This window comes from Anser brachyrhynchus, assembly GCF_964034855.1.
Source record: "Anser brachyrhynchus genome assembly, chromosome: 3".
NCBI lineage: Eukaryota > Metazoa > Chordata > Aves > Anseriformes > Anatidae > Anser > Anser brachyrhynchus.
In genome coordinates, this window is record NC_137696.1 from 79,203,213 (window position 1) to 79,219,811 (window position 16,599).

The window sequence follows — 16,599 nt, forward strand, 5'->3', positions numbered from 1 at the left end:
GGCTGAGCGCAATCTAACGATCTTATTTACTCCAATTGTGTGCTGCCAACAAAACAATTACCTACGGCGACTTTTTAATTACAGATGTACCTAAATGCCTAGGAAAAAACAGGTTACTTCTCTCCACGTGAAACCGGAATCCCACTGAGCTCAACCAGCAGTGGCAGGCAGAGATGGAAGACAAAAATGGGTCTTACTTGGTGTACAAAGACATCAACTGGGGACTCCAAGGGGCTTCCCTCTCGGTTGCTCATGGAGATGAACCCGAATCCCATTCTCACATTGAACCATTTGCAATGGCCGGTTCCGTGCAAAACCTGGGATTCCTCCTCTTCTTCCTGCTCCGGCAACTTCCCGGGCTCCTCTCCACCTTTACTCGCCCCTGCTGAGGAAGAGGGAAAGGCAGGGGGTGGGGTGGGGGTGGGGGAGAAAAGAGAGGGGGGGGACAAGATGCAAAGCATAGTTAAATTCTGGTAACGTCCTTTGGCCACCGTGTAAAGGAGTTACTACAGAGGAAACAGAAGGAGAAAAAAAAAAAAAGCGAACAAAACGCAATCAAAAGCAAACTGCAAAAAGAGCTTATTTTTTTTCCTAAATTCAAAAATAAACAACCTTCTCCCCGAAACGCGTTTAAACAATTAAAAAAATAAAATCACCAGAGGTTACGGAGAGGAAACCCCGTGCGCGGAGGCTCTCCCTCTCGCTCTGCACAGGGCAGCAGCCCACGTTTCGCTACATACGTGTATTTTTCCATTTAACTCCATCTTTCAGCCACATTACAGCGCAGAAGGCGATACTTTACTTGAGTATTGCTGCTTTAAGACCGATCCCATTGCTCAAGAGAAATTCGCAGCCAAATTAGTCTCTCGTTGCAGGGCGCAGGAGCGGGGGGCGAGGGGGGGAGGCCGGCTCAGGAGGGGTGGAAGGGAGAGGAGAAGCCAAATTGGGGCGATTGCACAACTGGCTATTGCACACGCAGCGCGGAAACCACTATTTTGCAACGCGCATCCATCCCTCCTCGGAATAAACTTTCGATTAAAGTTGGGACAGGTGTACCAGCGTTTTCTCATCCCACCACCGCGGCTGTGCTTAATCAAACAGGAACAATTCAAACAATAGCCCCCTGAAAGCTTTTCGAGCCCTGAATCGGAGTGGGCGGTACGGAACAGTTTTGGAGAGCCGTAACAATGGGTTTGCAGCAAGCCCCCTTGCGCGGGCCGATAAAAAAAAGGGGAACGGCGAGAGGGGGGAGCCGGGGAGGGGGGGAGAAGGGAGGGAGAGGGGGGGGAGAGCGAGCGAGGCAGCGAGCGAAAATCAGAGTAAAACAATAGAAAAAAGAGAATTAACCTTCGGCCATGTTGCCCCACGGGCCCTCTGCTCCAAACTCGTGAGATGAAAACTTTCCCTTTGGCTCGAAGCGGTCTTCTGCATTAACCTAACATCCTGATTTTGAACGATCCCAAATTTCGCTCGCATGGTCTAATGTGCGTTCCCTCTTTGGATTTTCCCCTTTCTCTCGCGCTCGGTTTCTGGCCCCCTGCGCACACGTGACTTTGTCAATTACATGCTTTCTTGCTACTAATTTCGCATCGGATCCTGGAGGGGTTGGCGAGAGGCAGGCGCAGCCAATCGCCATTGCAAGCGGGCTGACACGCCGCTGTAATTTATGAATGAACGCCGAATTTCCAACGCGTCCTTTCCTTTTTTTTCCTTTCCCCCTTTTTTTTCAATTTTCCTTTTTTTTCCATTCCCCTTTTTTCCTTTTTCCTTTTTTTTCTTTTCCTTTTTTTCCCTTTCCCCTTTTCCTTTCCCCTTTTATTTTTTCCCTTTCCCTTTTCTCTTCCTTTCCCCCTTTTTTTTTCCCCTTTTCCTTTTTTTTCCCTTTCCCCTTTAACCCGCTCGCTTCTTCACGCGCCCGGCCGCCCCCCCCAGCCCCCCAACCCCCTGGCGAGGGCCGCGGGACCCCGCCGCGCGGGCACGCGCGGGGCCAGGTGCGCGCGGACGAGCCGCCCCCACGTGCCCGTGCCCGTGCCCGTGCCCGTGCCGTGCCCACCCGTGCGAGCGGGAGCGCGCCGCGGGAGCGCGCTATCACCTCCGCCGGGCCGGGGGGCGCGCTTCGGGACATTTCGGGAGGGGGGAGGGGGAGGGGGGGGGGCGAGGAATTGCACTTCACAGGTTTCTCCGCCATCTCTTTCCGGGGGAGGGGATGTGATTAATGACTTCCTAAATAAGAGCCCGGTCTTCGAGCCCAGGGCTGGGGCGAACCTCAGGCGGCGGCGATTGTTCCCCGGGAGCGCGGAGGAGAGGGGGGGGGAGGAGGAGGAGGAGGAGGAGGAGGAGGAAGAGGAAGGAGGGGGCGCTACCAGAGAAAAGGATTTGCTAGAGAGGAGGAAGGCGGAAAAAAAAAAAAAAAATCAAGCCGGAGGCAGCAGACAAAGAGAAGACGCGCAGGGCTGCCCGGGCGGTGCTGCCTCGGGGCCGGGCCACAGCGGGGGGGCCCAGCCCGGCGCGGCCGCCTGGTGCTGCCCGGGGCGCGCCCCCGCGGCACCCGCAGCCCGCCAGCCCCTGCCGCCCTGACATCTCGTAGGAGCGCGGAAAACAAAAGCGCAGCACACCACCGGCAGGCATTAAGGGAGCTCCGCTTTATTTCCCGCTCGTCGCCGTCAAGGTGTGAACGGAGCCGCGAGGCGCCGCGGCTGAGCCTCCCCTGCGCTCCCCGCCCACCCGCAGCGCGTTTGCTGCGTTCGGGGGGCGGCGCGGCCGGGGAGGGCACCGGGACGGCACCGGGACCCCCCGAGACCCCCGAGACCCCCGGTCTCCCCCGGTGCCGTTTGCGCCCTTTGTCCCCGGGCGCAAGCACGCCCGGGTGGGCAGCGGGGTGGGCGCAGGAGCGGGCGGGCGAGGGGAGCAGCAGCTCCGAGTCCTGGCATTCCTGTGCAGTCCTCAACCGTAAATTTCCTACGGGTTATTTCAACAGAGGAGGTCGACTTCCTATGCTGACCCGCCCGGCGCGCCCCGGCAACACACCATTCCCCCGGGCTCGGAGCCTCCCTCCCCCCCCCCCCCGCCTAGGCGATTATTTTACGATATTCAATCAGCTGTAATTGTATAGGCTCGGGTCTTACGGCCGTGACCATTTCTAATATGTAATAAATGTACGAGACGCCGACGCGCGTGAAACCCCAGCCGGGAACGCGGCATCGAGGCTACCTGGCGAAAAAAGGCGTACGCCGCTGGCTGGGGGCGTGCGGGACGGCACGCTGCCACGGGGCGAGCCCTCGCCGACACCTCCTCAGAAAGGGGCAACGTGTTCTGCTCAACACCGTTTTCAAGGTCTTCAGTTTTTTTCAGATGGATTTATTCCACCAGCGTTTGGTAGAGAAATACCTCGGAGGCTCCAGTATTAGTTAAACGGCCACAAACACGCTGTTTGAGTTCATTATATATATATACATATTTAAAGTCTTTTGTTAGCAAGTTTCATTTAAATGAAAATTCATCACGACGCGTTCTTCGATGAATAAATGAAAAACCAGGAAAACCGATCGCAAAATTATTTGATTGCAAAAATATTTGTTGCCACGTACTGGCACTGTAAAACAAATGGAGATTTTGTAAAATGGAGGGAGGGGATTTGCAAAGGGTCTTTACTGAGATTTTCAGGCCTCCAGTATTAGTGGAATTAAGGTTGGGGTCATTGGACTGGTCACTGGTGTCAGATGTTATCGACTCATTCATTTCCTGCAAGGGACATCAGCCTTTCAAGTTTTGTGGAAGGTAGAGAGCTGTTGCCAGCTGGGAACTCTCCGCGAAAAAAAAAAAAAAAGAGAGAGAAAGAAAGAAGAAAAAAAAAAAAGAAGAAAAGGAAGAAAAAGAAAGAAAACCAAGGAACACAAACATCTTACCAAAAATTCCAGAATCCATTCCCTAAGAATCAGCCATACATTTTTCGGAGGGGGGGGGGGGGGGGAGGGTTACGGGGGAGCAAGAGGATAAAGGAGGAAAATCCTACAGAACAAGCCAAAATGAGCTGAATGGTAATAGTTCACCTATCGAAAGCTATTTCTGTTCTTAAGTTTTGCTAAACGCATGCTAATTTGGTAAAGACAATTGCACGGAGCTGGATCATTGTCTTTACAAACGCACAGGAAGAGCTCACTTGAAACCCTGTAGCCAAGCGGTGCTGCTTTTCCCATCTGTCACCTTCCCAACACTTCTAAAGTCCCAACTCCGACGTCTTCTGTTCGGCCAAACAAAACCCGAGACGGATCCCTCCCCCGTAAATACCAGCCCCGGGCACCACCCGAGCACCCCCCCGCGTGCCTCGGAGCCAAGCCGCGGGTTTTACACTTGAAAAGCGGAGCTGCGGGGGCAGCCGCGCCTTCCCGTCTCGAAGCGGGCCGGCAGGAAAAGCCGGGGCCGGGAGAGCCGCCCCAGGGCCGCCCGGGGCGGAGAAGCCCTCCTGCCCTGCCCGCCGAGGTAGGTCGGGGCCCGGCGGCTGAGGGACCGAGCCGTGCCGGGGGCGATGTGAACCGCCCGACGGCGCGGCCGCCCTGCCAGCTGCGGGCAGCCCCGGGGGGCGCCTCCTGAGGCAGCGGCGCCTCCCGCCCAAGCCCCTCACCTGGACACCGCCCGCCCAACGGCCGCGGCGGCGCCCGAGGCGAACCGCCCGCCCCGAGCCGCCCCCGCGGGTAGCGGCCCCGCCGCCTCCCGGGGCGACGCAGCGCCTCGCCGCCGGCAGCTCCGCGCCCCCGCCCCGCGCATGCGCCGCCGCGGGCGGGCGCCCGGGGAAGGGCCGGGGCCGCGGCCCCGTGAGGGCGGGCGCGCCCCCGAGCAGCGCTCGGGCACGGCGCGGGGCAGCCCCGCGGAGGGGCCGGCGGGCGGCCGTCCCTGACGGGCTCCTGCCTCGGCCCGGAGCGGCGGGTACCGCGTACGCACCCCTCACAGAGCTCGTGCGCCCTGCACAACGCTCACGGTACAACTGTGAAGCCTTTGGGTGAAATTAATGATTTTTTTTTTCTTCCTTCCAGAAAGATGCATCACTAGGGACGCGCTGTGAGGCAGCGGGACGCAAGGACTTCGGTTTCACAAAGTCAGCCGTGCAAGAAACTGTAGAAAAGACTGACCTGAGCCTGAGGAGACCTTCTTGAATGACCTCATCGTCTTCCGAGGAACCTAAAATCAGAGAGCCGGAGTCAGTGCTGTGCACGTTGTACCAGAGTACCATATTTAATTACCTCTTCTCCAGTTTAACGGCTCATTAAAAGGCCATAAAATGCCAGCGCATTGACTCTGTGAAGTGACCTGTAAACTTATTAACTGTTCCAGACTTACCTAGCTCATCAGAACCACAAAGAGATAACCAAGACATGGCATAAAACCCAGCCGACACTCTCTCCCCCTCTTCTTTTAAATCATCCTTAAAAGCATTGTCCCTGCTATAAAAGCTATGCAGCTGATGACAGCAGAGGGAAGAGACACAGATTTGCAGGATATTGGAAGGTGTTCTTTTCCTTTATCAATATTTAATCGCAATAGGTAACTTAAGAACTAGTGACTTGTCTTTACTACGCTTAAATTGTACAAATTAAGCACTTAGTCATACATTGTATATGATTAAAAAAAAAATAGTAAGAATTACTCTTTGGCATTCTTCCATGGTCAAAATTGTAACTCATTGTGAATCTGTGAGTATCAATAGAAAAATGATTTCAATTACATCCACTATAGAACTGCAGAGCAAAATTTGTGATAATGCTACATTCTAAGTCTCAAGAAGAACAAAAGCAATTAGTCATAAAATATAGATGTTTGGCTTTGTTGAAACTCCATGGAAAGTGTCTTTTGATCTAGCTAAGAAAAGTCTGACTAATTATGTACAATAATCAAATTGTAAAATATCATAGAGAAACCGAGTGCCACAGATGGTAAGAAGCATGGAGGAAAAGACCTTGTTTTTGAAGTCAGCTTGTTACTTCGGCTATCCAGTTTGTTTAATATATGAAAGATGAATAGATAGGAGCATGCACAAACTCACCTGCTACACGCCTGTCCTCGTCACCCACTGCTACCTTTTGATTAATCCACTTTAACTAAAACCCATACAAAGCACACCTTATTCTCCTGTTTGATGTAAGCCTGATTCTCTTAAGAAATCTGAGATTTGAGTTTTTCCCATTTTAAGAGCATGGCATGACTGTTACTCTTTTTTTTTTTTCCCTAAAAAAATAGGATATCCCAGTAGGACTTAGCAAAGCCTGAAGAAGACTGGTCAACGACAAATGAGAATCAAGTTTCTCTAACTTCCTTTTCCCCTACAGTCAGCTATCGTGAGTCCTTTACAAACGCCAGGAATTGGAAAATGGGATGGCACTTATCTTTCCTTTCAATGCAACAACAGTAGCAAGTGAAGTCTGTTCCTCTTCTTTTCTAATAACTAAGTTTTCCACAGGAATTGTGTGGACTTTTGCTTTGTATTGAACCTAACCCTGCTTTTACACCTTCCAGCACCAAAGCCCAATCTCTGTGCCTGCTTCTTTGTTCTGCCAACCTGTGGCTGTGTGGCTTTTGTGTCTTTCAGATTTACTTGCATTATTTATGCAACATAATGAAATATGCAAGCATAGAGTAAAGGATCCGTTCTTGGCTTTGACATGTAGTCTGCTTCAGTTTATGAAGGGATTAAAAATAAATATTTAGGGGAGTGGTGTTGGGACTCGAAGGGGGAAAGCACAGTTCTTAAAAACTGTAGCAGAAAACAGCACAAATAAGTTATTCTTGTTTCCAGTATCACTATTCCAAAATATATGTTAAGCATTGCATATTTGAAAACACCATATAAACATGTGAGTAGAAGGGGGTGTAATTCTTTATTATTATTCTAATTAAGTAGAAGGGGGCATTTTTTTTAATGGTTATATAAAGTAGTTGTAATAAACAGCTTCCCAGTAGGACACACAAAACTTGCCACAAGGGATGTTAGCGTAGAAAAGCCTGAACTCATGTAGGAACCAGATAGTTTAAATGGGAAACTGATTGGCATGTATTTTACTGTACCCTACTGAAAGTCATAAGAAGTCTGTCACACATAAATGGAAGCAAGTTTGGGTTGTGAAAGGACTGATGCCCAACTCTCCTATGCCTCCCTGTACCATACAAAATGGAAAAAAGTATTTTGGTATGTTAGTTCTGAAACTATCTTGGCATTTACATTAACTTTACAAATGTAAAAAACAACTGTTTAGGAATTATGTACAACAAGACATTTTTAGAGAAAAAGGTAACTTTGAAAGCAATCCAAACTGCATTCACAGTGTGCAGAAGGACTCTGTGACAATAGGTACAACAAATAATGCAGCTGAACACCACATGGAATTATTGCAGGCTAGGAAACACAATGAAAAGAGTTAAAGACACACTGACAAAGACAGTAGTGCACCTCCACCACATTACAGGTTGCACATTTTATAATCGACTTACTGATCTAACAGCTTATATTGTTTTTGACAATAAGAAGTTTTTGACAACTTCTTATTGGTCACTGGAAAATAATAGCAAGTTTATACCCAATTTGCTTTAAAAAATCTCTTTAATAAGCAGTGTTTTGATTTTCAGATCATAAACTTATTAGATTAAGCCAGTTTGCTACCTAAAAGATTCAAAAACATAAATTGCTTGTATGAAAGTAAAGCAGACACTTAGAGTTATCACATTTAAATAAGTTTTATGATTTTCTCAAAAAATAAGTCAAAATCATTTTTCAGATGTTAAACCTGCTTCTTCTGCAGGCAGTGGTAGCTAGGGGACTAGTTTCTTCCACGGAGTAAAGCCACCAGTATTTTTTTGAAAGAATGGATACTCTAAGAACTGTCAGAGTGCAGAATTTGAGAAAAAAAAAAAAAGAACACCAATATTTCACGTTGCAACAACATTACAGAGAGGAAAGGAATAGGGGGAAACATGCTAATGTTAAGGGAGCTCTTTAGTAGAATTCATCAGTAGTGAAGACTTAAAATGATGAATGCTGGAAAGAATATCCAAATTTGAAAACCTTTTTATATAGAACCCTAGCATAGAAAGAGCACAAAATAATCTTTTTATTTTTACATTCTTTTAACATAAAGCACATTTTATAATTAATAAACTTTGTTGTCTATCTTTTGAACCAGTCAAAAAAAAACAACCAAACAAAAAAAAAAACACACAATTAACCATTTATTCTTGTTGACAATTTTTGGCAGCACCATGCATGTAATACTTTGATTTCAAACATCACAAGGAAGTGTTGTCTTACACTCTGAATTAACTTATTTTAAGAATATTTACATGTTTTTTTTAAAGTACAGTTTGAAATAATGGATTTGGTCCTGAGGTGTTTTCATTGTTCAACTCTCATTTTCAACTCTCCTGTTTTTGTTTCATTAAGTAAAATACTTAGAATAGACTAAAAAAAGGTCCTGGAGTTGGACACTTCTTAGTCCATTACAGTATTAACAAGTCAATATAAAAGCAAGTGCATGTGAGAATTTCAAACATCAATGCTGAAACATTTTAAAAGTGCTGATTCAAGAAAATTCATTAAACAATAGCAAATGAAAATCCACCCTTTCTGTTCTAATTGGACCCTGTTCTGTAACTGATCCAAAGTGGTAATTATGGTTTGAAGTAAATAAAATTGCTTGGTAATAGCTGAGGTATGCTTTGCCCAGATGTAAGAGGCGGCTAAGCATAGCCTAGTTTTTAAAAAAAGGCAGCACACACTTTTTAAGACGAAACATGCAGTTATGCGACTTTTAGCTGCCTGTAAGATTGTCATTTGACTACAGTGGGGACAGGAACAGAGAAAGGTAAAATGTGCTTCCAGCGTTGTTATGAATCTGATTCTTTTGACCAATACAAAAGGAATACCGAATCACACTGTATCCGATTTAAAGCCATTGAAACCCTGCCAACTATATAAATAGGATCAAAGTTTTTCTTTAAAATGTAATACTATTGTTATATCAATATAGGCAGTATTTTAGCATTAAAAATATTTAGGATCCATTTAGATTAAAACTTTAACACCATATTAAAGGAACACGGTGAACAAGATTATTTTGACTTAAGAATTGAAATTAGATACATGGTTCTCATCTTAAGTGTATTTGACTTAGTATAATCTAATTTCATACACTCTGCATTTAGATGTACATAGGTTAAGCAACTGAATTATTTTTTAAAAAGTAAAATAAGTAAGTTTCAACCAATGTTTTGTAAGATTCAAAGATGAAATTTTTGAAATATACGATTATTTAAAAGAATTAACACCTCTACTACTGCTCTTTTTCCTGCTTTGTTTGTATTTGCAGTATTTTGTTCCCCATTTACAGTTACCATGGGGTATTTTGAAATTGCCTCAAATTGATTTACTATGTGTTCTGTATGTTCCAAAGCAAATGGAATTATGAGAAACTACCTTCTGATTTTATTATTTTGTTTTCAGGGTGATTTTTTAATATTTAAATCAATTACTTGTTAAGGAAAAATCCTTTGGAAGCCACAAGTCTTAAGTCATAGATAGATGAACATATTTTTCATAGTTCGATCATTAACTTATTTTGTAGTTATTTATGCATGTGAAAAACAACGTACTTTGTAAGTTTACAAGTAAATAATAAATTCTGTTTGCAAACAAAACAATACTATATAAAGCCCTGAAGATATGCATTTTAATGGTCAAATAAAGAAAGATGTGTACACCTACTATGGTAACAAGGTAAATTAAATTTTTATTTTTTTAGTTAAAAAAAAAAAAACCTTTTCCCATTGTTCCTGGTTACACCATATTGAATATGTATTGTTCACATTCAGTGTAGAAATACCACATTTTTAATCGAGAATTCTATGTGCTTTTTCTCAATGCAAAGCATTTATTTAACCAAGATTAAAAGTGTTCTATAAACAAACTGTATAATTTACAACTTTTGTTTAGGTTACAAAAATACACTTGCCAACTAAGAGTTTAGTATCATCCCATCGAAAGTGATTGCACTCCAACAAGTTTTATTTTAAAAAATATTCTGCGGGCTTTTATTTGTTTTTATAATAACTTTAGTATGGTCTCCTCTCAGAGATTTTTTACATTAACCAAATATTTGTTTTCATGGAATTTTCCCTTAATCTTTGACATATCCTTCCCTCGCACATAATCTTTGTTTTATTTTTACATTCCATTAACCCACAAAACACAGAATTTTATTTTTGATCACTGAGTTGTTATTTGAGAATGTTAATAGATTTAAATATGCCTTTTTTGTCGTATTTTTTTTATCATAATGAGCTAATATGAACATTGAGACTTAGCAAAGAATAAAATGATCAAACCAAAGGATATACACGTGAAACAATAGATCAGTGTCTGTATTTTAAACACCAACATTAATTTTTAGATTAATCATAGATTGTGCAGGGTATATGGTATTTTTCTGATTTTAACTGGAGTTTACAGTAGTCCTATACATCAAACCTTCTGAGTCACTGTTTAAAACAACCAGGCAAATAAAGTAATGCAATGGTCGTTTTTTTATATATTTTAGTGTAGATAGTTTATTAATTCAAACCAGAAAAAAGAACACAGGAATATCACTGGTATATAACTAAAAAGTCATGATCTTTAAAATCAAAGTTGAAAATATTTAAAAATTAGTGCACACGTCAGTGAATTTGTGCAGGAGATAGTATCTGAAAGAAAAGTAAAAACTTACTATGCGACACAAAAATATCAGAGAGGATACAAATTTTAACAGTATGAGTTGTGGGCATTATCATAGGTGTTACAATATTGCACCTGGTGTAAACAAGTATCAAATGTTACCTATAGAACAGTTGTTAAATATGCTTAGCATATTTAGGGAGACTGGGTTTAAGGTATATGTGGTATTATTAGTGGAAATATTGAAATAACGCCTTCAAACAGTTAAGAATCCTCAATCTTAAGTAGTGAAAAAATACAACGCTGCTTATAATGAAATGATAATCACATATATACATACTAGTTAAGTGAAGAGTCTGTGCAGTTACTGGACACTGACATGGAGAATGCTGCAGACTGGAAGCTGGATTTTTGGGAAGGGAAGTGCTTTGCTAGGAACAATAGGTATGCTCACCAATGCCAAAATGCAAATACCTGCAATGTAACTACATTGAAATCGTAGTATCTATCCCTGGAACAGACTTCCTTTGGTAAGACCACTGAAAACACACAGAACGGCTACTCTTTTCTTCTCAGTTCTCAAGTATAAACACTAAATACAGACAGTAGATTATTAAATGTTAGATTAGGAAATTGATGTAAATATTTAAATTTAGACAAACCTGCATCTGTCAGTAACAGTGGCACATATTCAGGCTTAAGCCACGTTCAAGAAAGGAGGGAATTGTGTAAAACCACCTCTATTTCCCTGTTAAAACCGACTAGTTAAATATTACAGTCCTTGCTTTTCTGTATAATTAAGCTTTTGTTCAACCGTGAAAAAACTAGAAACTGATTGCTTGAAAATGAGCTGCGTGACCTTTGTCCTGGTTTGTCACCTTTGACCTTTAATTTGAAGACCCTGGATATCAATTCATTCTATTTTTAGAAGCAGCATGTTAAAAAGTCCACGCGTTTTAAAATTTTTTATCCTCACGTATGAAACGTCTCGGGTTGTTTTTCTTTTCCTGACGTCTACACGGCAAACCAGGGGGGTGCATTCGGCTTTTATTATGCAACCGCATTACACGCGGCGTGCAATGACAGCAAATGAACACTTGTCTGTGCGGTGGAAAAACAAACCAACCTTATTTTTTTTTTTTTTTTCCCGTGTAGCAGAGATGCCGAGGCGCGTTACAGCGAATTTAGAAAAATAAAATGACTCCGGACCGCACGCCTTTCAGAACGCAGCGTCTCTTTTCAGCGGAAGAAAGGAGGAACGCCTGCGCCTGCGTTCCCTCGGCCCGCTCTCCCGGCGGTTACCCGGTGCTCGCCGAACCCCCGCTGCTCTCGAGGTCCGTTTCGCGGCGCCCCTCCACGACCCCGGCCCGCGGGTCGAAGCAGCGCGCGGCAGGCGCTTGCTTGCGGCCGCCGCCCGCCCCTAGCAGCCCAGCCCAGCCCAGCCCAGCCCAGCCCAGCCCAGCCGAGCCGAGCCGAGCCGGGCGGAGCAGCCCGGCGGCACGGCGCCGTTCAGCACTGCGGCCAGCGACAGCCGCCGGCCGAGCCCAGCCCAGCCCAGCCCAGCCCAGCCCGACGGGGCGGGCACGGGGCCGGCCGGCGGGCGCAGCCCCCCCCCGGGAGAGGAGCCTGCAGGCGGCGGGAGCCCAAGTCCCGTCGCTCCCCGGCGCCGTGCGAGGACGCGGCAGCCCGAGGCTGAGCGCTGCTACAGGCAGCAGCCGCTCGGGCCTAGGAGGGAAGCGCTCTGGGTCTTTTTTCCTTCGTGCGTTTGTCACTGCTCTTCCTCTCCTGAAACGCTAACGCACACCGGGTGATGCGTTTCCAGGTGAAAATTAAAAACGAAGCTCTGCTGAAAGCGAAGGCACGTGCCTCTCGCAGAACGAGTGTTCAACACAAAAGGCAGCCATTTCCATCGCAGCAACACAGGCGCAATTTTTACCAGTCCTGTTCCTACTGCACAGGGTAACATCAGCCCTGGTCACTACTTCTGCCACTGCCTACAGGGTTTGTTTCACTACAGCAAAGGAAACTTGGCTTCCCGGTGTATTAATAATTAAGGTAATAATTTAATTCAGTATTGATTCTTACTACTCTATACCGAGGGGAAAAAACATTGTAATTCTTTAAAGAACTAGGGCTTAGTTGCCTATCTTATCAGTCGTCCTCCAAACAAGCCTGACAGTGCTGTCTCCCCTGGAGTTTCCTTTCCTTTTTTTTTTTCTTTTTTAGTATGTTTTAAAAAATAAACCACTGTTGTAGTTTTGTAAAGCAATGCCTGCAGGTATCAATCTAATAAGCAGTATTGCTCTTTAATGCAATATTGTATCCAGATATTTAAATTAATTACAACCAAATTTAAGTATAATTGCTTTCTTAATAACCGATGCCTTGTTTGTGACAGGACGTTTCTCTATACCTGTAACTATTAACAGTGCTTGCGTGCAAGATGTGAAATTCCAAAACAGCCTGCTAGGTGGGAAAAAAACAACCCTGCGTACGGCCTATTTAAAAAGAAAAGCAGAATATTTATGTGAGGGAAAACTGTAAAATCTTTGGTCGAATTGGCAGAGTATCACTGCGCCTCCCTTTCCCATCACTGGGAGAATGTCATACACAGCTTATTAGCAGGTGTAAATAAATTAACAACTGGGAAGAGAAAAACAAGCAAACGAATCAAATCTCTTTAGGTAATATGTTTATCAGATTAGAGTGGGTAATTCCCCCGTGTTAAAACAGAAAGAGATTTGAAATTAACCTGGAGCTGTCAGCCCTGTTCTGAGCGTGGCCACATCTCATCCTGCGGCTCGGACGAAACAGCCCTATGTGCTGACGCCGCGATGCTCGCTCACTCCTGAGCTAACCCACCACCGACGTCGCCCTGACTCGCCGCGTGATTTACCCGCTGCCGCCCGCTCGCTGCATCTCAGCAGGGTCGCAGGTGCTCGGCCAGACCACGTTAGACGCGCACCAGGCGAGAACACCATTGTGCTCCCCCAGCAGCAGCAGCAGCAGCAGCTTCGGCGGCGAGCGCCGCAGGCAGCCGGCCTCGTCCACGCCCGCGGAGCGGGGCGGCTCCGCCCGGCTCGCACGGTGCCGGCGGGCACGGGGCAGGGCCGGCGTTGTCGGGGCGCTCTCGCCCTCGGCGCCGCGCGTGTCCCCGCCGCGGACACCTCCAGGTCAGGACCGGCGGCGCTGCGCGGATCCCGTTACCGGCGCGGCGGCCCCGCTCCCCCCGCCCGGCCACCCGCCGCCGCCGCCGCCCCGCTCTCCCCCCCCCCCGCCGCCCCTCGGGGCCGCGGTGCCGGTGCCGGCGGCCACCCGGGGCCGGTGGCGGAGCGGCAGGGAGCCATTCAAAATGGCGGCCCCGCTCGCGTTTAAACCCCGCGCACGGCCCCGCCCCGGCCCCGCGGCCCCGCCGCCGGTTACCGCTGCCCCCCCACCCCCCCGCTGCCCCCTGGGGGCTGAGGCGCCGCCCGGCGGACCCCACGCCGCCGCCGCCCTCCTCCCCGGCCGCTTCTTCCTGCGCGTGTCCCGTCCCCCCCCCCCCGGTTCCCGGGGCGGCCCCCGCCATCCCGTGTCGGCGGCGGGGCGCGGGCCGCCCCCTGGCGTCGGGCTGCCGCAGCGTCCCGGCGGGCCGAGCCCGAGCCCGAGCCCGGCAGGTGCCGGGGCGCGGAGGAGGAGGATGGTGGGGGGGGGGGCTCGCTTACCTCCCGCGCGCCATGGTGGCCGGGCTCGGCGGGGCGGCGGCTGCCGCGGCGGGGAGGCGGGCGGAGGGGCCGGGGGCGCGCACCCACCGACGGGCGCCTTCCCGAGCCGCTGTGGGAGGACGCAGCGGAGGACGAGGAGGAGGAGGAGGAGGAGGAGGAGGAGGAGGATGAAGAAGAAGGAGCCAGCCGGCCAGGAGGGGCGGCGGGCAGCCGCGGCCCCAGCGCTGCCTCACGCCGCAGCCGCCGCGCACCTGCCCGCCCGCCTGCCCGCCGCCCTCACGGGCGCCCGGCGGCTGCGCGCGGGGGCGCTCGAGGGCAGCGGGAGCCCGCGGGCGGGGCGGGGCGGGGCGGGGCGGGGCGGGGCCGGGCTGGGCCGGGCCCTCCCGCGGCCCCCGGTGCCGCCCGGCCCCCGGTGAGGGCTGAGGGGTGGTGGGGTGGGCCCTGCCCGGCGGTGCTGGGGGCCGGTGGGTGCAGGGCTGGGTGCCTGGGGAGTGCTGGCCTCCGGGCACCTGGAGCTGGTCAGGCAGGATGGCGTCCAGGTGGGGTTCGGGTGTCTCCAGGGAAGGAGACGCCTCAGGAGAAGGCTCAGGAGAAAGCCTGGTGTCACGCCAGGTGGCATAGCTCCGTTTAGGTTTATTTAGAAGTAATTCTAGGAAACTGCCCTGTTCGCGTTTCCCAGGTGAAATTTAAGTAGCCATATGTTGCTAGTGCTCCTCGTGTTTGGCTATGCTACCTAAAATTTACTGTGCGCTCTCCGTATGGGTAGGTGTGTATGTGTGAAAATAAAAAAGGAAATCTAGCTTAATACCTAGCTATATAACCCTAGCACAGGTCTAGATACAGTTTGCTAATAGGTTGAAGATGTATGATCTTTTCTGGAAAACCAACCAACCAACCAAACCAAAACAACAACAAAGCAAAAACAAACAAACAAAAAAAACCACCACAGTCAGAACTTAATTTCTCATTTTTTCCTTTACCTCCAATGGATGAGGAAAAGTTCCTTCCTGGTGTTTCATCTGAGACATTTTTTCAGTTAAAGAAACTTGCCTACCTGCTTTGCTTTTGTGCCCTCATCATATGGCGTAGTCTACTTTTATAGCAAGCTTGTATAAAACAAGTTATATATGAAAAATAAACAAAATTGAACTCTTTCAATAAGTAACTGAACTGCAAACAGCTTGAAGGACTGCAAAAACACATGCTTTTCTGCCACGTTCCATTTCTCAGCTTTTAGTTACTGTGCTCGTTTGTAGGGTTTCCCCTGAGAACTTGGCGGAAAAATTGTTTCTTCTGATGCAGATTAAACAGATCTATACATTTTCATGAAGTACGAGATCTTTTCTTAAGGTGATCTGTTGATGACCTGCCACCACTGGTGAAAAAGCACTAAAGATATTTTGCAAAACAAAAGTGCTTGAAAAAGCGCTTCTAATTTTCATGCTATATATCCCACTCGAAGCAAAACAAAATATTTAGCCTATTTGTGCTGTACTGCTATCCAAAAAAAAAAATCCCTGGAATAATACATGAAAATGTGTCATAAAATCATTAAATATATATATATATATATATATTTCTAGTGAGGATTGCTAAAGCCTGTTCACTTTAGGAAAAAAAAAAGAATGAAAAACATTGAATAAATGGTGCTGTTTTCCATTTTTTAACTGTGCCTCCCACTGAACATTTGAAAAGCAGGAACCAAGATGCTGATCGTGGGGGGGAAATTTCCGAGGTTCCGGATAACACCTTTTTTGGGACCTTTCTGGGTTTCTGGAGAGTGGTCCAAAGCCAGTGCTTGTAGACCGAGGAGGGTTGCCCCTATTCCATTCCCGTTGCCGCTCTGGTGCCTGCACTCATGTTATCCTGCAGAGTCTTTTGCTCAAACCATATTTTGCTCAAACCATATTTTCTTTCCTGACAGTATCATCTCCAAACTGCCAGCCCCTTCGTTAGTCGTGCTTTATGCCAGCTTAATTGGGGTCTGAGTAGGCACTTCTGGAGACTACCTATCGTTTTACCTACAATATTTTATGAACTGTTATTGCTTATAGATGGGTGTGTTTTTGTCAGCCATTACTAAAATTGCCTAAAAATTTCCCATTGTACGACAGTTTTCCAGTTACTTACATCTTCCGCAAGCTAGCTCTTTGGTACGATTTTTTTCCATGCCTTCTGTTGCAGGCTGTTTACATTTTTCCT

General features: G+C 47.4%; 1 protein-coding gene across 9 annotated transcripts in view; it reads right to left on the reverse strand.

Annotated features, from left to right (window-relative positions):
* The window catches only part of LIN28B (lin-28 homolog B), a 95,785-nt gene extending 81,134 nt beyond the window's left edge, over positions 1-14,651 (reverse strand). The window contains exons 1-3 of one of the 9 annotated variants that reach the window (XM_080585417.1): positions 14,398-14,651; positions 5,127-5,175; positions 198-385 (exon numbers count right to left, since the gene is read on the reverse strand). In XM_080585417.1, the coding sequence (XP_080441543.1) occupies positions 198-385; positions 5,127-5,160 (222 nt within the window). In that variant the 5' untranslated portion in view covers positions 5,161-5,175; positions 14,398-14,651. Of the gene's footprint in view, positions 1-197; positions 386-656; positions 1,194-1,347; positions 1,513-5,126; positions 5,176-14,397 lie in introns of those variants that run through there. The other 8 variants (XM_080585419.1, XM_080585423.1, XM_080585422.1 and 5 more) reach the window with 8 other exon arrangements.
* Between the last annotated feature and the right edge of the window lie 1,948 nt (positions 14,652-16,599).